The 26,176-nt window shown below is 39.9% G+C and overlaps 1 protein-coding gene across 7 annotated transcripts in view; it reads right to left on the bottom strand.

Moving 5' to 3' along the window:
• The window catches only part of PHACTR1 (phosphatase and actin regulator 1), a 302,097-nt gene that overhangs the window by 63,273 nt on the left and 212,648 nt on the right, over nt 1-26,176 (bottom strand). For 6 of the 7 annotated variants that reach the window (XM_050310010.1, XM_050309928.1, XM_050310070.1 and 3 more), the window contains 3 exons: nt 13,274-13,354; nt 4,445-4,630; nt 3,223-3,429 (listed from right to left, as the gene is read on the bottom strand). In XM_050310010.1, the coding sequence (XP_050165967.1) occupies nt 3,223-3,429; nt 4,445-4,630; nt 13,274-13,354 (474 nt within the window). The remainder of the gene's footprint in view (nt 1-3,222; nt 3,430-4,444; nt 4,631-13,273; nt 13,355-26,176) is intronic. The other variant, XM_050310224.1, reaches the window with a different exon arrangement.

The raw sequence follows: 26,176 nt of genomic DNA, 5'->3' as shown, positions 1-26,176 counted from the left end.
GTCTAATAATAATAACCATAGCTAAAACCCAGCATAAGGCTCACCAGGATGTGACTGGCCAGCAGGAAATGCAGAGCAGTGAAAAAACTACCAAAACAGTTAAGGTTCATGTTTTTCTCTTAGGGTTGCCTGTCTTCTAAGGCTGCATGGGCACTTCCACACCCAGTGCTGTGACTGGGACATTCCCTGTGGAGGAAGCATCATCAAGGCCACAGGAGATGGCGCGAGGCAAAGCACTGAGCATCTTCTGCAGCAGTGGTGGCACCACTCCCAGTGGCTGCTCTGCAGTCTGTTCTTGGCTCTGGCTCTGTTGCTGTATTGTCCCATCCCCACAGTACCTCAGCCTTGAGAAGAAGCATGCCAAGGTTGTGTGATTTATATTTGTAGAGGCAATTCCCTTTTCCTTTCACCTTTAAAAGGGATTTTTTTTCTTTTCATTCTCCCTATGATTAAACGTGCTTTTACATGTTTATTTAGGCCTGCTCTTTTATGTGCATTTCTTATCAATTGAAAGGCCAATCTTTGTCTTGGCACAGGTGGATAGGTATTGGAGATGGTTCAAAATGCATTCAGAGGTAAGGAATACTTCTTTTCAATTTCTAAAACATTGTCAAAGTCTGAAAGTCAATTTTCATGACTTTATTGAAGAACTCTGGGACAAGTTCACAGCAAGATGTGCTCAAACTGAAAGCAAACTTTGCTTCCCTCAACATCTGTATTTAAAATATTTCTCCTTTTTTTTCTTCTAATGGCCTGTATAAAGCATGTTTCCATGAAATAAGTACACTTATGTACACATACACATGTATATATATTGAAATATTATATACACATATATATATTGAAAGAGAAGTTGAGTTGGTTCTATGTTTTCACTGTGTACCTGAAGCCTTCAAAGGATCACATCTCTCACATTCTTCTTGAACAGAGCTACCAGACCATTAAACCACTGTCACTCTGTGCTAGCCATGCCTAGGATGTCTTAATCTGTCCTTCAGCCTTTTCACAAATTCTTCAGTAGAAAAATGTGTATGCAACAAGAACAGAAAAATCTGCACCTCAAATGCCAGAATTCAGATTTTGCTTGTTTTCTCACACACAAGCTGAGGATGTCTCTGGAGTAATTAGTAAAAGAATAGCATTAATTCTGCTTCTCACTGATGAGGATGCTTCATTAGGATTGATTGCTCATTTCTAGAAATTGTAAATGGCTAATATAATTTCCAGTGGAGAACACAAGGCATTGAGCAACATGTATATCCTTTAGACCACCAAAATAAACGGATCCTTAAGAACAAGCTAAATACTTTTATTTATAAGGAAGGTATAAATGAGGGTTTCAGTTCCACCAGGAATAACTGTCAATTAAATTAGGGCTCTATGACTAAATTTGCATCTCTGTTCCTTTTCCCTGAAGGTTCTGTATATGCTTGCACAAGAGTCTGTCTATATGCTCATACCAGACTTTATTTAGGACTGGATGAGACACTACAAAGTAAAAGAATTCACAGTTCTGTTTGACTTTCATTGGAAAGTCATCACCATCAAGCAACTCACTTATAGCTTGAGCCTGATTCTACTTCACACAAAATTTGCAGCTGCAGAAAATAAAAAAACTACACCAGAAGCCCTCATCCTTTGATTCTTTTGCTATTGCTAACAGAAGAAAGGCTTATGAATGAAGAACATTTAGTACCTGAGTTTTTAACTATGCTATTCCTATTTTTTTATTTCTTCCATTTTGGCCTAATTTCTGAGCACCTTCTTATAATTGGGACAGAGTGTTATGGGAGATCATAGGAAGCTGGTTTTGTCCTTGTGTGAAGCCATTAATACTGCTGCCTGGCTTTGCAGGCTGCAGGACTGCCCTTTCAGTTTCTAGTATAAGGCAAAATACTAATCATTATGTGCAGATTTTGACAGGCAAGAAAGTAAAGAGGTTTCACATAAAATGTACAGAACCATACAGAACAAAAAGGTGTGGTCATCCAAACAGAAACATGAAGAGACTACATAGAGAAGTCAGAGAGAACCAGAACATGCTCTTTAATAATGAGCTTTTTCCTGATATAGATATTAACCTCAATAAAACAGGTACTAACTGTTCAGGAAAAAAACCCAAACTACAGTGTGTTAATGTGGGCTGAGCATTTCTCACATCAGCCCTGAATATATCAGGGCAGTGATAACATAAGATCAACCCAGGGAAAACTGGTAGCTGCCCCAGTACAGAGATGCACCACACCTTGTGCTGAGCACAGGATTTTGAGGTGCTGCCTCCTATGCAGCAGCTGCAGTTATGAGCAGACTGTTCAAAAGGCACAGGAAAGCATTAAGGGAACCTTCTTTAGTCTGTGTAAATGTAGACATCCTTTGCTTAAGCGGTCTAAATGAGACACTGGAGAGAGGAGACCCACCAATCCTCCTTCCACATGTACCTAGAACTTTGAATCCCAAAGAGCTTGGACGCTTGTGGAAACATGGGGAACACAAAAAGGAGCCTGTGTTGTCTACTGTTGCTAGCTTCAAAGCAGTAAAAGATAAATTGCAGCATAAACCTTTAGGATACCAAAATCCTGGCCACTGAGAACTGGAGAAGGACTCACCAGTGGGAAGAGAGTAGTCAGAGCAGGGTTGGAAAGGGGGAGCAGCTGGGCAGACAGTGTAGGCAGGAAAGCAAAATGGCAAGAAGTTATGGGACAGAATGTCCTGTGTCAGGATCAGGGGGGCAAGTAAAAGACTTGGAAAGATAAAGGATGTGTGGAGGGGCACCTGCCCATATGGCAGTTGAGGGTACAAGCAACAAAGGGCAAAAGGAGAACTCAAAACTCTCCCTTTCCTCTCAACTCTCATGCCTTTTCTCATTAAGGGTATTTAAAGATATCCTAATATTTTCTTGATACTTCCTTTCCCATCAAAGCACATCCTGAAATTTTAGTGGTGAAGGTAAGTTTTGATGAACGGGAGTGAGGAGGGTTAGGAAACACCACAGCAATCTTAGGTAATTAGAGCTGAGAGGGGAAGTGCCCTGGAGCAACCTTGATGAAGGTTTCTCTGAAGATTTCGTGATCCTGCCCTAGGTAACAACACATACATTACCAGTACACACAAGAACAAGTGCAAACAGTGTTACAGAAGGAGGAAGAACATTGAGAACCTTGCTACAATCTCAGTTTTTCCTATGAGGGAAATGGTGCTGAGGGTCCAGGAATACCTACTTACCAGTTAAGTGGCTGGCAATCCTGGCAATAGGTTTAGGAGGCAGGGCAGGGGGCTGTTTGAGGAGGGACAACTGTTTCACTGGGGTGTCCTCATGGTCTCCAGGGAAAGCAGCAGATTTTTTGGGGGGAAGTAGCAGGACTGGCTTAGCTGTAGGATCTTGGGACAGGAGGACGCCGGATTCATTGGATGTGGGGCTCTCTTCAGACACTGGAGGACACAACCACATCATAGACCCAACAACGTTACGAGCAAAGCAGCAGCGGATACAGCCAAAGTAAGACAAGAAAAGCAGCACAGCAATGCAGATTAGGAATGACTAATACATTTCACTCAAACATTGTATAACACAGAAAGGAGGAAAGAAGGAAAGAAAGAAAGAAAGAGAAGAGTAACACACATTTACACAACAACCAAATTTTCCGCTAACTCTGACAGAAGCCAGTTCCCTTATGTGAGGCTGGGACATATTCCCACATTTTGAACACAAATTGAGTTTTAAAACATCACATCTCTAATGGTCTGTCACCACAGCTTGCTCAGGGCCAGATATGTTAGCAGGTGGTCTCTAAACTTATGTGGTAAATGTAAAAGCACCTCATGGGGCCTACCCTGTTTCAAAGAGGCTGCACAGTTGTGCTAGATCATGGATAATTACTTCTACTGCTCACTTTTTCTCACTTGACCTTTGTCCACAACTCTTGGCAGCATAAAGTGATGTAGAAAGAGGAGATAACCTTGACGTAGAGCATTGCTGTCTCTTTGCATGGGCTGGGGAAGAGGTGCAGCCAGCCTCGCCTAGGGTAGGGCAACCGGACGCGTTAGTTACTGATAGATGCATGGTGTGAACATCACCCAACACCATATGGCAGCTACAGAGCACGATGTTGTACCCCAGGGTTCAAACACGTTGTCAGCTCTCTACTCTAATGCTTATTGGCACACCTGAGATGTAGACGGAGAGTTGGAAATCTACTCTTATATGTTCACAAAGTGCAGGAACTTTGCCTTATTCCAAAAGTGGATTAGGAGTAGAGGTTACTTCTATGCCCAGTCAGTCAAAATTTCTTGTGAAGCACTCAGTGACAATGTGCTGTCACCTTTTACATCAGAAGATCTTCATCTTTGACAAATATTTGTCAGGGCTCAACATCAGATGTTAGAAGTCAAAAACTTTTTTCAAACAGCTTAGACTATATACATGATAATGTAAACAAGATGTTACCTGTCCCATCCATGATCTCTGTGGTTGGGAGCACCTCATATGAGCAGGGTTCCACAGATGCTGGGACTGACTCCAGTTCTGCTAGGGCTGGCAGGGATACCTGGCTGGAGCTCAGCACTTGCCCGGAGCCCAGAGGCTGCCCATTCTCCAAAGCTCCTTCTTCATTTGGTATGGAAAGTTCCCCATCTGTTTGCAGTTGGAAGAAAGCAAAATGAAAAAAAGACACATAAATAAGATGCAGAAAGGTTTTTAAATGAAATCCAGTATCTCCACTAGCTTGCTTTCAAATGAGGAACCTGGACTGAGATCTTTTATGTATACATGTACTGTGTTTGCCTGGAAAGGTTTTGGTAGCAGGGGGCTGCATGGGTGGCTTTCGTGAGAAGCTGCCAAAAGTTTCCCCTATGTCTGATGGAACCAGCTCCAGTCAGCTCCAAGATGGACCCACAGCTGGCCAAGGCCGAGCCCATCAGGAATAGTGGTAGCACCTCTGGGGTAACATATTTAGGAAATGGGGAAAAAAACCCTACAGCAATTGCAGCCAGAGAGAGGAGTGAGATTATGTGAGACGAACAACTCTGCAGACACCAAGGTCTGTGAAGAATGAGAGCAAGGAGGTGCTTCAGGCACAGATATTACCCCACAGCCTGTGGCAAAAATCATGGTGAGGCAGGATGTCCCCCTGAGGCCCATAGTGATCCATGGTTGATCAGAGATCCACCTGTATCCCCTAGAGGACCCCACGTCAGAGCAGGAGGATGCCCACTGGAGGCTGTGACCCCGTGGGAAGCCTGTGTTGGAGCAGGCTGCTGGCAGGACCTGTGGCCCTCTGGAGAGAGTAACTCACTGTATTGGGTCTGGCTGAGCTGGAGCTCATTTCCCCACAGTAGCCCTCACAGTGCTGTGCTTTGCATTGGTAGCTAGAAGGGTGTTGATAACACACCGGTGTTTGGCTACTGCTGAGCACAGCACCAGCACTGTAACATTCCTTCCTTAGTTGAGGGCAAGGTCCTGGGAGGGGACACAAGTTAGGCCAGCTGACCTGAACTGACCAAAGGGATATTCCACATCATATGAAGTCAGCTCAGATATAAAAGCTAAGGCAAGGAGCAGGAAGGGGGGCATTCATTGTCTCCAGTGGCTGCCTGCTGAGAAACCGTCACACGTACTTGAAGCCCTGCTGCTCGTGAGGGACCGACCATCGCTGCTCATGGGAAGCAGAGAATAAACTGTGCTATCTTTCGCTTCTGCGCACGCAAGCTTCGCTTTACTCTTTGCTTCAAATAAACTGCCTTATCCCAACCCATGAGTTGTTTTTTTTTCGCCTTACTCTCTCCCCTGTCCTGCTGGGAATGGGAGTGATAGAGCGGCTGGGTGGGCACCTGGTGTCCAGCCAAGGTCAACCCACCATACCCACACTGGAGCAGGTTTGCTGGCAGGACTTCTGACCCCATGGGGGACCCATCCTGGAGAGAGACTGCAAGCTGTTGAAGGGACCCACGCTGGAGGAGTTCATGAAGAACTGTAGCTTATGGGAAGAACTTACATTGGAGAAGTTTGTTGAGGACTGTCTCCTGTGGGAGGGGCCCCATCCTGGAGCAGGGGAAGAGTGTTAAGAGTTCCCACTGAGGGGGACACAGCGGCAGAGATAACGTGTGAGGAACTGACCTCTGTCCCCATTCCCTGTCCCCCTGTGTGAAGGGGGGAAGGAAGTAGAGAAAACTGGGAGTAAAGTTGAGACCAGGATGAAGGGAACTGGTGGCGGAAAGGTGTTTTTAAGATCTAGGTTTTATTTCTTGGTATCCTACTCTGATTTGACTGGCAATTAATTAAATAATTTCCCCATGTTGAGTCTGTTTTGTCATGATGGTAATTGGTGAATGATCTCTCCCTGTCCTTCTCTTGACCTACAAGCCTTTCATCCTATTTCCTTTCCCCTGCCCGGCTGAGGAAGGGTGTGATAGACAGACTTGATAGGCACTTGGTGTCTAACTAGGGTCAATCCAATACAGAAGATACAGGCATAAGGATCAAAAAAACATGGCTTGCGTCTCCAAAATACAACTTCTGCAGAGCAATTTTTGGAGATGTCTGTCTGAGATGTTCTGTCCACAACAGTTTCACAGAAGTTTGACAGGATTCCACTTGCTTAAGGGGTTATTACGATTTGGGAAATACCTATCAAATATCTCAGCTGATTTTTTGCTTACCCTAGGATGGTCATTATGAACTGTGGTCTAAGTTGGTTGGTTCCTGACCATTCTTGACATGCAGTTCCATGTAGTGCTAAAAAATCTGTTTTCCTCTGTCTCTGTTGAAGCTGGGAAGTCAGGAATGAGAGCGGGCTGGAATTGAAGCTATGAAGCTTTCCTAAAGAATACTAATATTCACTATATATAATTTATAATATTTTAATAATATTTACAAGAATTATTACCTTCCCTTACACCAACTTTTATGCTATAAGGGACACAAGCAAAATCACAGGAGTATGTCCCTATTTTCCACACAAATAACCACATTTTATGTAAGGGAGAGAATAATTTTTATAGCTGCCTGACATAGGGTCTTGATACAAGGATATATCAGATTCCATTTAGAAAGTCTGCTTTTATAGTTACTAATAATATCTCCTCTATCTGAGCAAAATTTCTGCAAGAGCAGCTGGCACTTTCCTTCCTATCAAACAACGCTTCACATTAGAAATAAAGAACAGAAGCAAGGATTCAGATAATTCTCTAAGGTGTCAACCTGCATGATTTTTATCTAAGAACTTGTTAAGCACAGCACTCTGGTACCTGGAGGCAATGACTTCATGGATATCTCAATTACAGTTTTAAAAAGGAAAGTGTTCAGCCCCTATGGTTACAAATGGAAGCCTGAAAATATAACTGAAATGTGTCCTGTAATACTAGAAACCAGCAGGCAAATAAGCGGAGCCTAATTTTACTAAGCATTTAAATTACTTTTTAAAGTGAAACTCAGGATTTCAGGATCTGGTTTTTGATTTTTGAGCACCTCTGATTAGCCATATTACTGCTCAATGTGGAGCTGTACATCATCCAAGTGAGTGCACATTTTACCCACACAGGGCTAAGATGTGCAAGTCACTTTGGAAAGCAATACTGAAAAAAAAAGTTAAGTCTCATTTCGGTGTTAGGACACAGCAATCAACAAGTTTGAAAGTATATTAGCTGATAACTATTCAGAATTATGCTTCTCTGTAGTGATTGACGATGGTATCCTGTTTATTTTAGAATTATTATAAATATCAACGTCATGACTTTTTTAGTTTTGTTGGAGGCTTTTTGAAGACCCAGAGAGGTACTGTGGTACACAGTCACATCATACTAGACTGAAACCTGACCCACGGCTTTGAGAGCAATCAACTGAATAGGCTAAAAGGTGGCAACATGAATCAAAGCTGAAGGCTTTAGCCAAGTGTTCGCAGCACAGCCTCCTTTCTGACTGCTGTGGTCCTTTAATACAAACCAATTTATTTCCCCAGGCAGAAAAAATCAAACAACAGTTCAGCCAGTATTTAAGCTGAATGTTTTTTGACTTGGCTGTCTCAGTAGTAATGCTATGCATTCTGTACTCGCTCTGTCTCCCTTTTACAAACACACACACGATTACACGTGTTTGGGATAAGAGCTGCTGTTCTCTCAGTTACCTGGTTTCATGAAAGAACGTAACTGTTTGTTATGCAGAGCAACTGCTTCTTGAATGAAAGGCAGTGATTGTGTCCAGTAATATATTCATTAATTCAGTGCATTAATTCAGACTAAATTCAACTATAACTGTGAGCAGAGAAAAATATCCATGACAAAACCAGTAAAATTTGGTTTTTGGAGGGATATCTACATATTTTTCACAAAGTGAAATGCCTATCACAATATGATGAGCATCTTGAAATCTCACTGTCTTAAGTGCACTTTGTGCTTCTCAAGGGATATTAGCATGATTTAAGACAACAGCATTCAAATGATCCATGGGGATTCATGATTGCAAAAAAGTAAAATGTAAGATAAAATTCTGACTTTTTGTCATAATAATAAGTATGACAGCTTTCTGTACTGAGAGAGTAAGCTTTTTTAATCTTATCTCTGAATATCTCTAATCTTTATTCAGTCTAAAACTTGTCTTTGGATTTGAATGAAACCATCAGACATGGCACAGAATCACGACTGAAATATAAACCCTAACTCAGCTCTTGCTTAAAGAAGAGCTACATGGGGAGCTGCTAAAGTACAGCAAACAGATCAAAGATGTGGATAAAATAATTTGTGGAGTTAAGAGTATCTTAGTGAGAACAAATCCTGCATCAGAGACATTCTTGACAACCAGATATAAAAAGCAAATTAATTTTTATTTTTAAAATACTCAAGCTATTCCAGTTAGATGACATACAAATGAAAAGAATTGTGGTAATGCAATTATTACATAAATATGGATGAACTGATTATGTTCAGGAACCTGCTATGAGTTTAAAGTTAATTTTGCACAGTGATAACATATATAATCTTTTATTCTCTTGCTAAATCCTTTGCTCTATTTTCACAGAGCCCGATGCTATTTAGTGGTCAATGATTTCCGCTAAGTGCATGAGCTTTGATAACATCGGCTGAATCTGGGTGAAGCTGGACAGGACCATGAGAGAGTAGTTTGAGCTCTGCAGCAGTGGGAACACATGAAGGCTACTCTTCTACTACTCAGGAGACTCTACACACCTGAAATCCCTGAAGACACAGGACCATCAGAGGAAACTCCCTGATGCAAAGGACTCTATCCAGATGCTTTAATTCCCCTTATCATGTGAAAAAAACCAGCATGGGGTGAAGGCCCAGAGATGCATAAGCTGTTGTATTCAAAATGTATGGCCCCTAAGCATGGTTTGTAATCCTGAACTCATCTGCCATTTCCACTGTCAGGAACTTTAAAAAAATTGCCTGGTGTGAGGCAGCCCACAGAGCATCATGCTGACTGACTGACACTGTGTCAGTCCTTTTGTGTTCTTCATGCTGTAGCTCTGCCTACCCTCTCACTGCGTCTTTTACTCTGAATACCTTTGACTATGGAACTTCTTGCATATCTGAAAAGTTTTGTGCTCAGGCATTCTTTCTACAGACAAATGGCTATGGAAGTAAAAATGGAGAGTTTTAAATCCTAGGAGTTTTTTGAGTTGGGTTGTCTCTTTCAGTACTTGCTCCCCAGTAAGACTGTCCAGGCAAGCATTCTTGATGGCAAAGTTTAGGATGGGCAGAGAAAAATTCATTGTCCTTTTCTCCCATGAACTCCATGGGTAGGGGATGAAAAATAGAGTGTTCTTGCATGTGGTCAAGACCTGTCCCTGGAGCTGTTTCCTAGCATTGGTGGCTACCTTAGCCCCATGGCTCGGGTCCTCCTCAACTGCAGTCTCTAAGCAGACCTGATGTTTTGGGATCTCATGGAGTTTGAGAAAGGCTGCTTCTGGAGGAGTTCAAAACCTTTCAATTTCACTGCAACACAGCTGAAGTGGCTGCCATCCTTCCTCCTTACTGCATTACCAAAGCCACTTCTTCAACCTTATCCTCACATACTGCCACAAAACTTGCCTTAGCACGTAAGTGCAATACACCAAATTGTCGTGGTTTTGCCGTAATTTTTCCATAATTTTGATTAGAGAGAGAGTATAAAAATACAAGAGTATAAAAGATGAAGACTGCCCATGCTTCCTTGAAAAACCATGGTACCATTGCCTCTGGAGCAAGCAATCAATACACACTCACTCTCAGAAATTCCTCACTACAGGTAATCTCATCCACATTCAGATAAAAGAAGAAGTATCAAAATACTACAAGGAGATTTAATTCTTTGATTGGGACTGTGAAAGAGATGGCAATTCTAAAGACAGATGCTTTTGGGATGGTTACCCCTTCATGTGAAAATCAAGGGTGTTTATCTAGGTGTAGGAGCAATGGTACAGCAAAAATGTGAGTTCTTCTAAATGCTGAGGTGTGTTCTGTGTTGAAGGTGGAAGTGATATTTTTAACCTCCCAGCACTGCCTGACCACAGACTATTAGAACAGCAGGAGTCTCACCAGATACCTCTTCAACTTACTATTTTGCAAAAGTACACAGTATTTGAAAAAATTATAACCTTTGCCTACATTTTCAGAATAGTCAAGTCACAAAGCCCTGGAAATGGAAGATAACAGTAACTGATTTGGTCATGAGTCTGGCCCTTTGCAAGAAAAGAGCTCCCTGCAGTTCAGTCTGGAGTAGTTTCATTTGACTAGTTTAAGTGTGGGGGTCACTGAAGTGATAACAGCATTTCTTGTTTTTCAAATATAGTAGCTGGACTGCAGTGACTCTCCCATGTGTGAATATGATGACTTACTGCACTCTGGGAACTTTCACCTGTTGGATGACACAAAGTCTTTTGAAAACCAGCAAATCCTGAAGCAAACATATCTGACCATCATTTTAAATAGCAGGCAAACAAACCAGCTAATTCTGGTTTTCTTCAACACAGAAGACATGACAAAACCAACACTAAGCACACAGCAGGAATATTTGTTCTTGGGTCATTCTGTCCACACTAAGTTTCCTTTGATCAGTATGGATTTTTTTTTTTATGAAAGAAAAAGCCAAAATTACTCAGAGGCCAATTCTGCCTGCTTTTTCCACTGCTTAGGAAAGGGAGACAAAGAGATTTAGCTTTATGCCTACACCTATTGTCTGTGCAAGATGCCTCTAAGTATGGAAGGTGCTACCCTAATCAAATAACGCCTTCTGCAATGAAATGCTAAAAGTCTGCTGTGTTTTCTTCAAGGATTAGAGATTACCTAACAGGAATTACAAGGAAAATGTTACTTTCACTTAAGGTTCACAGGGAGATATCCTTTATTACAATTACTCAGATTATTACACCAGTAAAGGAGAAAATGTTTTTGCTCTACACATCTGGCCTTGCTCATATCTTTGTATCATCAAAGCTGTTCGATTACTGCTGCTATTCTTGTGTATTACCACTTTTGTCTCTGCCTGACCTCTCTCTTTCAGGGAGGGGTACCAATACTTATCTTCTTGTGTTTGTAACCAGCAGGAATAATATAGGATACTGGCTAAGGAGTCCGACTGGTTTGCATTGTAATTTCCCTTTTAGTGACACCTGACAGTGAAAAAGTCCATCATCTCTGCTTTTTGCACTGGAAATAAGAAGTGGCATGTGTTTCATTTCAGTTTTGGAAAGGTGAAAAATTGCTATAAAGAGGAATTAATTTCTTTCTTTCAGATAAAGACCCCCAGGCAGCTTAGTATCTGCTTCATAAGATGACACAGAAGATCATGAACTACAGCATTATTTGATCAACAGAGAAAGCTGTAGGGTATCAGTAGCAATACAGGGGGAATCTCTCCGAGTTTCAATGTAGAAGGCAGAGTCAGCCTGCACAGAAAAGATTTTTCCTGGGGATGCCTTTAAGTCTATGTAGGGATGGTTCAGAAAGCAGCTACATGTGGTATGTGAGGCAGGGACGGAGGAGGTCACATCCTGGACAGAGCTGTGACTGAAGGCTGCCCTCTGAGCTGGCTGAGGCACTGAACAGGGAGCCATGCCCTGGCCTCCCCTGGGCTGCTCCCCTGTCACTGGGTGTGACAGCCTGGACCATACCTCACTGGCTGTAGGTTCAATCTGAGTCACACTCCAAAACGTGGGCAACACCAAGCAGTAAGAAGGGTAAACCTTTTGCCAGGAGTTGCCTCTACCCTGAAGTTGTACCTAGGATGATTTCTAGGCCAGCGGGATCATACTGAGAGCACAGTGTTAAATCTGAAGGATTAGAAGCATCCACAATACATAACTTGTAAAAACTGTAAAATTTAATGAAAAGCACTCTTTTTTTTGTTTGTTTTTCAGCGTTTTGCATTTTTTTCCCACTTAAAAGAAATGAAAAGATTGGGTTAGTAATTTTTAATTTCCCTATAAGATAGACTAAAAAGTACGTAGCAGGTTTAAACACTCCTAAATTTATAAAGTGGATCATGTTTCTAATATCTGTGAAAGTTTGTAACTTCTATTAACTTCTAACAGATTTTGTACTGGTATTGTTAAAGACTTTTGGATTTTGAATTAATGAGGCTTTGAAGCATATGCATTGAGATTACAAGACAACTTTGTCATGCTTTTATATAATTTGTTGAATTAATTGCCTTAGTTATTGACAAGGGAAGCAGCAAAACAAATAAAAGCTGCAGTTAAAGTCTGACACATAGGTAATAGATGTCAAGTATGTATTGCATTACCAGTGTAAAACACTGATGTTTGTAAAACAATGGCATTTTGCATAAATAAGACATTACCAACTCTACAAATTAATTATCCTGAACAAGGAATTATTATCTCTTCTGAGACATTTCAAGGGAAAGTACATTGTTCTGTGCCTGTCAGGATCCAAAACCTGTCAATGTTTCCCTTTTCCACAATTAATCCCAAAGCGACTCAACCAGACAATGGTAACAAACAAAGGCATGGACCCACTTCATCTCTCCACAGTCTGATGCTTTGCTCTTTTGCAGTGAGTCACTAGTGCCTGTTGCTGTGATTTTTATTTCTACTGCTTTACATTTCTGATTAGTTTTCATTTTTATTTGCTAAGTAACTATCACACATATCCAACAGAATGGGCCAGACCACAGCAAAATCAAGAGAGGTGCTTGGAGAGTTTTTTCTGCAGAATCTTGCAATTCAGGACTCCATTCCCAGTTCCTAGTGTTACAATAATGTAATGTCTGGCTGTAAAATTATATGAAATGATGATTTAATGTGGTGAAAGAAAGAACACTTACCTTTATCAAAGATTTCTTTCAGCACTCCTCGTTTTATAAGCTCCTCTCTGCTTTGCCTCATTGACATTTTTCTTTCCAAAGCTGTAAGCAAAGGAAAAGGGTCAATATAAATAAAAAAGAAGGGAAATAATTGTTTTAAAAGGCTCTACGCCTTTTAAGGCAATTTAAAAGATGTTCTATTTCCTCTTCAAGTCAATGGCAGTTTAGCATCTCAAAATAAAGGCTGCTGGCAGTCCAGAGAATCTGTCTGCTTCTGTAGTGAGGCTGTTATTGACAGAAATGGCTACAGACTGACTGATTTGAGGATATGTCTGCACTCCCATTGCTTGATTTTGACACATGACCCAAGCATTTCTGTGGAGAATCAGAGACAGCAAGGGGAGAAAAAGGAAATTAGTGTAGAAGCTGCAGAGCGAAAGGTAAGAAAGAAGGAAACACACCACATTAATGAAAGATGGGGCCACAGAATGTGGCCATGGGCTGTCTCCAGGCCATGGAAGAGGACAGAAGCCAAGGCTTCTTTGCCACTGATTCCAGTGAGATCAGATCAAGGTGGGACAGTGCAAAACATGAGCTGTTTAATGGAACCTTCTCCTGACAAGAGGTATGTTTTTCCCTAAAGAGATGTAAATGACAGAAAATCCAAGAGCCACTGCAATTTACACCAGAACTGAACAGCCTGAGTTCTGTATTGGCTGCTTGGAGACCGCGGTCACCGAGGCAACAAAATGACAGATAGAAAATACATGTTTCTTTAGTTCAGTAGTAATTAAAACAATGTCCAATTAACCAAAACACCACAAAGGACATGCACTCAGGCAAAGACTTGAAAGCCAGCAAGCATGGGGCACAAGAAGCGATGTGCAGCAGAGGCTGCGACTGCACCCGCTCTGCGAGAAACAAGCCTGTGCCTGCCAAAAAAGAGGCACCGTCAAGGGCAAATTGCTTCTGCCATATGCTCCTTGATCAGACCCAGCACGGATGCACGCACACACAAATGAACTGGGACTTAGCATCTCCAGTCTGCCCAAGGCAGAATTAAAGCAAAAGAGGCTTGGAAACCCTCTCTCCTATCCCTGAAAATAGGAGGGTGTAACCTTTTCTGGTACTGCTGTGTGTTGACTGTTCCCACAGGGACACATGTATTTGGTGAATTAGCTATGGTTATACTGACACACTGTACTCATTGCAACTTTGTTGCTATCACAGACACAGGGCTTAGTATGAACAAGGCCAGCTCTACTTCGCTCTTCTACATAGGATAAATTTACGCTTTCCTATTTTTAAAATCAGTTTTGAACATGTATTCTTCAGGACAAAGAGGACCAGTAGGTACAGTCAGAAGCTAATAAAAACCCTGGTCTGCCCTAAACACAACCTCTGAACTTTATTCTGGATCAAAGTTGAAGGCAGGTCCCTTTGCTGAGGCACAAGACCCCACACCCACTAGCCAAGCAAATGGTGCAGTTTGATTTTAGAAGCTTGTTAACAGCCACAGCATTTTCTAGAGTGCCTAGAACCCATTCGAAGAAGTGCTTCAGGCACTTCAACTGACTTTTAATGAAACACCAACTTCTAAGTTTATAATATGCTTTTGAATAGGAAGATCCAACAATCAGGCTTCAGAGTCACACTGCAGACTGCTCCTCAAGCTGCCTTTTCCCTGTGCTGAAGGGGTCTTGTTCTGGTACAGCATTTAAAGCTCTTTCCTCTTCCTCTTTAAGAATAGCTGTGCTCAGCCCCTCCAAAAAAAACCCAGAACAAGCTACAGCTAATTTCTGAGCTTTCTCCCACCAAAGAAATTGTTAAAACCCTGACTGACTCTAAAGATCAATTTGGTGGCACCCAACAACTTTTTCTATAGGTCTCAGAAAGTGTAATTTTCTGTTAGTGTAAGCAGCAAACAGCACCCAGTCTGTCTGAACTTGATCTTCAGTGGGAAATTGAGTCTGGTGAATCATCAGCAAAGAAGCGGTTTCTGGAGAGGGAAAGCAGCATTGCCCATGGAACAAAGAGACACGGGCAAATTCTGCTATTTGTATACTTGACCATAGATAGCTAAGTAATAAAATAAAATTTTACACATAAATTCATTGGCACCTATGTGGATTCACACTGTTACCCTCCTGCCTTGTCAGCAGCTGGCTATGCATTAGGTCTCACCTCATCTATGAGGTCTCACCACGTTATTATATTACTAGTAAAAAACACAGTAATTTTGTGGACTGGAATTCAGGCTTTTGGGAAATCAAGTACTAAAAAGGGCTATCAGGACATTTTGAAGAAGTGCAGGAGCACCTCTTCCAAAACAGTTGCTGGGGAAGACCCTCCAGTAATGACCAAGACTTCTTCAAGTAGCAAACTATTTTTGAAGTTTAGTAGAACTTCAAAGATAAAATACATGTATTTAGAAGACTGTATATATATATATAGGCTTTTCAGATACTCCCTTTTAGTTGTAATCTGCTTGTGTTCAAGAATGAAAAAACTCACAACCCTCCAGTTGAAGCTCAGACAAAAGCAATTTTTTCAGTTTCTAAATCCTTTCCAAGTAGGTAGAGGACTTAAAGTATTAATTTTTTTCCCTACTAATCCAGTTTAATTAATAAGATATTTAAAGGAAGGGCATGCTGGGCTAAGAGCAGCACTGAATGATAATAACAGATGTTATACTAAAACTACAGAACGTGCTGCCTTTCTTCAATACAAATCTTCCTCCCAAACAAGTGTTGTATGTTTAAGTGCATAACCTGCTATGCTGATGCTGGATCAGATGGGAAAAAAATACAAGCCCTTAGATGCAAAACTCATTAGGATCTAACAGCCTGAACAATGAAATGCTTTACTCAGTTTGGATTTCTCTTGCAAAGGCTGCCAGTTCTTTACGAAGGATTTTCTTTTCAAGCAGAAAGCTGGTACAAAATAAATTCATTCACTCTCCACTGAGAAGAGATCCATTCACAGCAGCGGATAAATAAAAACCTCAGAATTTGATTCATGAGAACCATGCAAATTCTATGATGGGAAAAAAGGAAATATAATTAATATTTAACAGAAGATGTATTACTTCATTAGTGATTTTTCTTGGTGATTAACCTCATTTTTTTCATTTGTATAACCTTCCAGGAGATTAGAAATAAGCATTAAGCCCTCTTTATGGGATCTACTTATGTCAGAAACTAGTTATAATAACAAATTCATCCACTCTCCAAGAACCTCTCAGTTACTAGTTCATAGAAATGAGCCTATATGTATTTTATGGTATAAGTGTACAGATTTTGCCAGTGTGCTCTGCAGTAGTTGTTTCTTTTAAGCTTTGATGAAGAAACAGTGGGAAATGTTTTTATTAATGTTTCTGAGCTGGTAGTTTTGAACTCGTCCCTCGGGAGCAGTGCCCCTCCGCTGTTCAAGCAGAGTTTTTCTCTGTGGCAGACCCATTAAGATCAGTAAAGCCTTGACAGGGCTGGGAGGAGTTCCTGCCCCTCCGTTCTGGAAATCAAGTACAGTTTTGTCTTTATTCCTTTAACAAGCCGCTGTGCTCTGTGATGGCAGCGATTGTGGGCTGCTCCTCCAGCTGAGAAGGTGAAGCTCACTGCTGCCTCTGTGCCAAGAGCTTCTGCTGCTCCATTAACCAGCCAAAGAGGCATTTATGCAGTCAGGACATATAACCTTTCTGTCCCTCCCATCCTTCCCTACAAGACTAAAACATGTCAGATGACTATTCAACCTGCATCTATATGAGATAATAGTAAATTAATAAATAAATATTATTTTTCAATATAATAATAACCCAGTCTCCTTTGCAGAATTTGTCCTGTTGCTGCTTAAACCAAGGAGTGGATCAAATAAACAAGTTCTGACTTTTCCTTCTCATCTGACACCTGAAACTAAACCCCAGTCTGTGCTGGCCAGTTGGATCTTAACTTTGCTTTTTTCTGAGGTTGCCCTTGGCCTTCATCTTAAGAAGCACTGGGGGCTGTTTTTCATGAATTCTTCCTTTCAAAGGCCAGTATAATTTTCATGATTATTTTAGAAGGCAAAGGTTGTTATAGGATGGAGCTTAGAGTAGAAGCTTTCTGGTGCATCAATTATACTTGCATTCAATAGGAACCTGCCTTGCTAATAATTCAGATCTGAATAATTAGAAAAGAGCAAATCAATTGCTTTGCACAATATTTAGATAAACAGCCATCAATATTTCCCTTAGACTTATAAGAAAGGAGAGATTTTCAGATGTGATGGATTATGTATCAAAACATGTCACATCATCTTGAAATTCTTCCAATTATGTAGACTTTCCTGACAATCAAATAGAGCAGGATTCATCTGATATAAATTTTTACAGTGTGGGCTCCTGCCTCTGAGTTGGCTTTCTTATATATTAAGAGCAAGTCTCGGGCATGATTAACCTTAGCCAAATGTAAGCATCTAAAGACTGAACTGCACTGTTAGGGTTCACTGACTGCAAAGGAAGCTAAGGGTGAATAGCTGAGATGCAGATGCATAAAAATTGGGCTGATTACACTTCTGAAACCAAGAGTAGTTTTAAGAAAAGAAATGCTGCTGTAGATGAAAGTCTCAGACAGAGGTGATGAAAATGTAGATGTGTCAGCTCACACAGAGCTCCATTAATTTTGGGATGTTATAATAGCTGTGGCATGACACCCAGCACTGCTGCTGTGAGCTTGGTGTTTGACCAACGCCAAAACATAGGTTGGTTGAAGTAACTGGTTTGCTTTGTTTGGTGCTAAATATGGATTTTGTTTGCCTTCAAACATTCATAGGTCTCTTGAAGCCTGAGGGAAATAAAAATATTCTGACAGGTTTCTCAGCCTTTGAGATTTAAAGTTCCTTATAGAAGTTCTGACTCTCCCTAATATCAGCCTGGGTTTTCATCTAACAGTATCATCTAAAAAATCTGATTCAGACAGTTTACTGCCTAGAAACGATTAGGAGTCTCTTTTTGTCTATGAGTCTACCCATGAAATTTCTCTAGCCTAGCACTCCTGTTCCATTAGACGACAAAATAAGTGAACATCAGGAGAAAGATGGGCTGGTATTAAAAGTTAAGCTTCATTTTAAAAAGTGTATTACAAATACCTCTTCAAATCAGATGTCACTACAGTAGCTGACCAACTAAATCCCTTTCAGTATGGGAATAATTTGGAAAACTAATTATTAAAAAAACCTACAAGACAAACTAATAGAGCAGGAACAAAACCCAGCACTGATGGCACACTAAAGAGTAACTCGAAACACTCTTCAAGTAAATCACTATCATCATTCTAGAGGTGGAAAAGTGAGATAAAGAAAACTTGGCTTGTCTCCTTATATCAGTATATAACTTATATCAGTAGCAAAGCATTAACAGCATCTATTCTGTGGCCTCAGTCCAACACTCTAGGCTAGGAAATGACCCTTCTAGACTAAAAATTTGTTACTCTATAATTAAGGCAAATAGAATAATAGGAAAAAGGGTAAAAATTAAATTAACTCCCCCTCTCACCACATGATTAATTTTATTTTATTTCCAGTCTTGCAAGTACAACTGGATTTATTTTAGATTACTACTATGTAAAAGCACAGAGACGATGATGTTAGGGCATCTTACTTCCACTCAAATTCAGATCAGCTCAAGACACCAGTCCATTTCCAGTTAGAAGCACTGGACTGGGAGCATGGTAAATCTTGTGACAGGTAAGCCTTTGAAATTACACAGTAAAAATATAAACATTCCTTTGAGAATGCAGGATCAAATCTAAAATGCCTAGTTACTAACCAGAAGAGTTTAGGAGGTATAACAGTTGGTACACCTGGTAACTACAGATAAAATTTCAATCACCTTTTCCTTACTGATTGAGAAAGAAAGTAAAACTGGGAAAGAAGCTGAAAGAAGCTGGGAAAGAAGTTAAAATGAGCCTTTAGAAAACTCTAGACTTGTACTCATCATTTCTGTGTGTAAAGTCTCAGAGGACAGACCTGGGAGGAAAGTGGATGCAAAGTCAAATCTATAAACATAGAATTGCAGGAGTTAATCAAGATACTGCAAACCACACTAAGTGAGACCACAATACAGTAACACAGCTCAGAAACACAGCATACAAAGAAGAATTTGGTAAACACAAGGAAAGGCAGAGAAACTAAATCTGAACAACTCTACCATAATAGTTCTTAGCTCTTTTTGAACTAAAGAAATCAGAAATCTAATCCAAGAACAGATGGATTGTATTTTTTTTCCATACAGAAGGACTTAAAAAAAAGGAATTAAAGGAATTAAAAAAAAAATCAAAGAAGGTGCCTTCCTAGGGAAAGAACTAGACTTCAAGTTAGATCCAAAGAAATCCAATGTAATGGATTTCACAGGCCAAGCAGAGCAAGCCTGGCAGCAGATGAATACATGAAAAATGGAGATAAAACAAGAAATCTTGACAAATATAACAAAAGGTGGGTGTTTCAAAAAGAAAACTAAGAAAGTGGATTTGAAAAGAAAACAAGATTATACACACCTTACGAAAAATGTTACCACCCTCAGCTGCCCAGCTAATAAACAGCAAAATAGAACTCCACTGTGTCAGGCAACTGCGATAATCTATCAATAGGATTTTGGAAAGACTTGCACTTTCATACCTTTTATACATAATTGCTTCTTTAGTCACACTTCAGAAGTACTGTACAACAAGTTGGGGAGAAACTCAGAAAGTCGATCAGAATATTGAAAGAATGAAGAAATACATTCCTCCTGTTCTCTCTGAGTTGCTGCACAGTTTGTTTTCATGAATTCCTAGGTAGTTACTAGGTCAAGAGCTGGAAAGCTGAGACACTGAGAGGTATTGCTCTCCGCAGCTTGATGAAAAATGAGGCTCTGTAGCTTAACTAAAGAAAGTTGTAACAAGGTAATATAGCATATGTTAGAGTACACCTGCTCTGCAATTACAGACTGACCACAGGGTGGGAAGTCATACCCTGAGACTGTTCAATTTAGGCATCACAATGGTAGTGAAGGGGTGGTACTGACTTATTTGAAGGCTTTCATCCAAGCAAGAAACCCGCCAGGCTTGAACAGCCCATGCTGAAATCCATACTGCTACCAGCACCCTAAGTAGCTAAAGCTAGATTAAAGATAAATTGAGCATAGCTATTACCACCACAGTTCTTACTGCAGTGGGGCCATGCCCTAAGCACCAGCAAAAGGCAGCTGACACAATCCTTACGAGAGGGAATCCATTTACATTTTCACAAATGATGGTTTCTCCTACAGGCTTCTGCATAACAACATGAGTTGTTATTTGTAGAAATTGTACTGTCAAAGAAACACTAAGAATATGGGTTCTATTCATCAAGCCTTTGCAACCAGACCAGAGTGATGTCATCTGAAAAAAATATGTAGGAACATGAGAAGCAGTTGTACATCCCAAAGAACAGCTGCTTTTTACAAGTGACTCAACCTGCTTTAGGCACCTTGAAGTCTCAGACTTCTGCACGTACAGCAGACAACAACTATGCTAAAACCAAATTAATGAAGAGCTGGGTGAGATATTTGCAAGGTGTTTCCTTTACCCTGAGAAGATGGTACCTAGACCTGTGATACTACAGTAGGGATCTGCACCATTATCTGCAATGGCAGAAACTTTTACTTGAAATAATTGGTAGCATAATAGTTCAAGGGACCTTACTCAAAGTATAAACCATGGTGCCCATCACTAGAATACGATAACGACTCCTGTGACTCTCTGGAGGGTTCTCTCCATAACAGAGTTTACACATGGGATATAAATAACAAGGCAAGCTGCTGCTTTTGGACTTGCTCTTCATCAGACAGCACATCCAGATGGCAAAATACAGAGCATAGTTTATATAAAGATGTCTAGCAGATGTCAGGAGACTGGATTCTCCAGTGTAACTTGTAGAGGGTGAAGGAGTCAGCTTACCCAGGACAGAAAAAGGGGGAAAAATTTTGAGATAAAACCAACACAGTGGCAGGCTGATGATAAGGAGGGAGAAAGAATGCTTGGACAAACCACCAGAAGATGACAACCAAGCTGCTGAATAGTATTTGGTCCCCCTGTTTGCTAGCTGGGAGGATCACCAGCTTATAGAAAAGAGATCTGCACTCGGTAAGACAAGTAGCACAACTCCTTCTACAGCAACAGCCAACTGCTGTGTAGTTTTACACCTTAGTTTACCTTACAGCTGTAACTTTACAAATGTATATTTCCTGGTACCCACTGCCAGACAGATGTGTCAATCCAGTGCTTTACTCCCTAAAAAAATTTTATTCTGGCTACAGTGAAAAAAGCTTGGTCTGCTGGATGCTTCTATTTCACCACATAGGGATTTGGAATAACTTAAAAATTATCCACACATTACCCAAACACAGTTGTAGTAAATTATAGTTTTCCACTTAAACTGGAATAATTAGTACACTGTAGCCTCCCTAACTGACACACAAAAATGATGGAGAGTTGTATATCTGTGCCCACATGTATACTTATTGAAAATAAATGATACAAAGCATAGCTTGCAACTAAGAAATACCTGCTTAAATCTGTTGGCTTAGCACTGTTTTGAGAGAGATGTTATAAATATTTAATATACTTCTTGGAAACCAACACTACTATTGTACACCCAGAAAACCTTGACTAAGCACACACAAATGAAAAATGCATTTGTTATTGGAATGAACTGGCACCAACACTTCAACACAGACCTCTGCTAGGAGCCAAAGAGAAAATCATTCATTTAATACTCAATTGTAGGAATGACAAAGAAACAAACACTTCCTCCAAAACAAGAATATTCTGGAATTGAAGCTGTCACACCATCCAGCAATTATTTCCGGATGATATTTGCAGCTTGTGCAATGGCACTAGCTGGTTGGTACATAATGCCAGAAAAAAATAAGTGTCTTTAACACCAGTGTCTTATCTCCCCAAATAGGGCAGTCTACTTTATGGTTTGGAAACTGATAACAGCTCGATCTCCACATGCAATTTAAGCATGTTTTACACATTTAGAGTCTTGGTCTGATTTTTTTGCTTCTTTGGGGTTAAAAGGTAACCTTCCCAGATAGAGGGAAACTTTCCACTATACATGGCAGTCCTCTGGAATCAACAGAATGAAAAAAGACCAGACTGTGATTTTAGTTACAGTAACATGAATGCAGAACAGCTTCATGAGATTTTGGCACATGCCATCCTGCCTCGTAGCATGAATTATTCCATTATATCAAATGGAGGTATTTAAAGAAAAATCTACCACTGATGAAATGATTTTATGCTCCTCTCCAGCAAGTGCTTCAGTTATCTGAGAAAATAAGGCATTTTTACATTTAGTATTACATGCTATTAATGCTCTTTTTTTGTGCGTTTTTGTGTGTTATGATGCTTGTCTGGGATGGGGAGACAGAGATGAAGATACTAAACACATTTACATGGGAATAGTTTTGAACTGAAGTACTGATATAAGAAGGATAAAGGTCCTGGTAAACAAACCAAATAGTTTTCACAGCAGTGTTAATTCTGAAGAGCTTCAGCAGAATCACAGAGTGAAACTCTTCTTTAAAAGGAACTGTGGAAATCTTTCTAGGTCAAGTGTTACTTGGAGAACTTTTCAAAGAAATCAATAAAATGGAGAGCAGCAAACTGCCAGGACCAGAGAGTTTTCTTCCTAAAGTTCCCCAGGAAATCAAATATGAACTAGTAACTGTGACATATAACCCAGATACGATAGAAAAGTGGGAGATGGCAAATAGAAAGTTGCTATTCTTAAGAGTCTGAAAGTCAACCAGGAATTATAGACCATATAGAACTGGTTTCCATACCACCAGTTCAGGAACACCTGTATTGAATAGAGCTAGAAATAGGAGACCTAGAATAGAAGAGAGATGATATAAGAATCATCCTGGGTTTGAGGTGGGAAATTCATAGAGGTCAATGATTGAAGACGCTTTGTTCCATGTTGGCATCTTCAGAATTCCAACCCCCCTATGTTATCTGCAGAATTAAAATTGCATTAGATAAGAGTGATTGTCCTCTAGTGGATTGATAACATGTAGAACTCAAAGAGGAATGCTCCATACATAAGCAGAGGGTACCTGTTGTCTTCTTCACAAAGACACCTTCTAGAAAGGCTGACAATAGGCAGATGACAAAATTTGCTGACTGTAGTCAAAACTAAAGAGCTACAAAAGATCTTATGATATTAAATGATGTGTGACAAAATTCAACATTGATAAGAGCAAAAAAGACATTTGGGAAAAGGCAGCCCTAACTCTACATGCTTAACAGCTAAATTAGTAATTCCCATTCAGAAGACAGTGCTCGGAAACTTTGCAGAGACTCCTCTGAAAACATGATCTTAATGCTTGGGGCAGTAAAAAGGGAAACAGAAATTTGGAATTATTAGGAAATGAATACAGTCCCTTTGTGCTACTGTACTAGTCTACAGCTAAAACAAGCCTAGATATCCATCTCCAAAAAGATACATCAGAACAAAAAAAGTTGTGAAAAAATGGAGAATGATTAAAGGGATGGGCTATCTTGCAGAGGAATAAAGAATAAAAGTGAAACTGCATTTTTTTTCTCATCTCTTCTTTTATATCAAGGTCCTGGTCCCCGTGATATTCACAGAAATACACAGTAACTGTCACCTAGGCTGTACTGTGAATGAACCAGATAATTTCCTTTGAAGGAAAGGCACAAAACAGGATAGCCAAAACCAGTACACATATTCTACATATCCTCTGGTGGGAGCTGCAACAGACAGGGCTCCCTTAGCTTGGCACAGCCCTTCAAAGAATCCCCACAGTCCCTGCATTCATCCAGACACCAGAGATGAGGGGATACTCATGCCATAAGGGCTTTTGTCTTTTGAATGCATGAGGTGATCTTTGGCAGCAGCGTGAGCTCTCTCTCACGCAGTGTGGTCATGACCCATTGCTCCAGATCTGGGGCCATTAACAATATAGAGAAATAAAGAGCACCCAACAAAATGATCAGAGTGCAAACGACAAAAAAAAAGGTGCTTTTGTGTACAATGTCTCTTTTCATTGTGGAATTAACTGCAAGAGATATCCATTAAGGCTAAAAGTGTAATTCATTCCAATGCCACAAAGTGATGGAGGATGAATCCACACATGGCTCCTTACTCTGGATGCAGCTCTTCACTTATCAAATTCTGAGTGCTGCAATCTGATTTATTAAGTTAGAAATTGGATAAAGAGATACCTACCCTGCTTCTTGCATATAACATAACCACTGACTGCAAGAAAACATACTGGGCTATCACAGACTTTTGTTTGATCTACTATGCCTGTCCTTGAGTATATTTATCTTTAAAAGATATGCTTAATGAATCAGGAGAAAACACCCTCGATCCCAACACCCAATACTATTTAATTATCTAATTGTCAGGAAATGTGCAAAGGCAGCTGATTAACCTTTGAAAGGAACTTGAATTTTATCTCCTTACCATGCATGTCAGGGAATTTTTCTTGCATGATTAAATCAGACCTGTTAAGTAATACAGACATACTGACATCTAAAATTACAAAAATGTATTCAGGTTTCATGGCCTGTGTAGTGCTGGTTGCAAAAGCAGCTTACTAGCTAGTGTAGCATACACAGGCTTAGAACACTTTTTCAATATGGGCTTCAGGATTTTTCACTCATTAACTTCAGAGAATGCTAAGACTTCTTTTATTTTACTTTGTTTCTTTCAGTTCTAGGAAGTACAAGAGCCTGTGCTGTATTTCATGTTAGACAAACCTTAATTATTATTGATTGCTTTCTGACAATGTAGTACGTGAAGTGACAGTGGAATGTGAACCTGAAATCTGAAATTCTGCCCAGTGTCGGATAATGCCCTGACTGTAGATGGGCTTTTAACAAAGAGAATAAAGTCATGTTGTTCTGCAGATTTTGACAAATGCTTCACAAAAGAAGGACAGAGAGGCTGCAACTCACTGCTTCATGGACAATTACAAGTGTGCTGAAAGTTGACACTACCTTGAAATATTTTCCTCAAGATTATCAAAATGCCATTATACAGTTATAAATACATTAATTAAAATATTAATGATGTAGCTTCATATTTCAGATATAAGTGAAGAAATAATAACAATTCAATTTTTACCTCCACCTAAATATTCTTCTATTTCAACTTTATCTTGGTCTTTTTTTACATCATAAGAATTAGATGATCCGTTTTTGTGAAATTTCACTTATTTCTGTTGCATAATAGCAATAGATGTCAGTCTATTTCTACCACCATAATTAGTTACTGTGGAGATAGATGAAATATCATGGATTATTATAATTGCAAATGAGGAACTACCAGCAGGAAAAGATGACATTGATAATGTGCAAATATTGCAAGGTTCTTTGAAACTAGTTGAGTACAAGATATTTGAATTTGCCATAGTGAAGAGTAAGCTTACAGAATATGAGGGTGGTGTACATTTCAGATGAATACACTGTGAAGAAACATGACAGTTACGATATGATTGCATCTTAAAATTTAGCTTAATGTAAAAGCAAAATTATCATACAACCCACGCATCTTATGATTCTCTTACATATAATTTTGCTTAAGGACTATAGAAAAGCTTTTGGTGGTATTCACCTCTATTACTATGAGGTAAAAAACCCCAAAGAAGTAATCCATAAAATCAGTAGGTGTTATACTGAACTAATCTTCTTTGGCAGATAAATGAAGGAGAAACAGGTGTTCAAGTATCTGCATGAAAAGTGGCTAGAATTATCCCTTTGACACAGTTTTTTAAAAGCCAAGAATCATAGTGCATCTTCCACTGGAGACTAATTAACCTCTTCTGGAGTGAGAAAGAACTAAGTAGACAAAAATAAAATTCCTGATCAACTATTTTCCAACAGAAGTCCTTTGAAT

This window comes from Myiozetetes cayanensis, unplaced genomic scaffold, assembly GCF_022539395.1.
Source record: "Myiozetetes cayanensis isolate MyiCay16 unplaced genomic scaffold, myiCay2020 scf1, whole genome shotgun sequence".
Lineage (NCBI taxonomy): Eukaryota > Metazoa > Chordata > Aves > Passeriformes > Tyrannidae > Myiozetetes > Myiozetetes cayanensis.
This window is presented reverse-complemented; position numbering and strand designations above follow the sequence as displayed.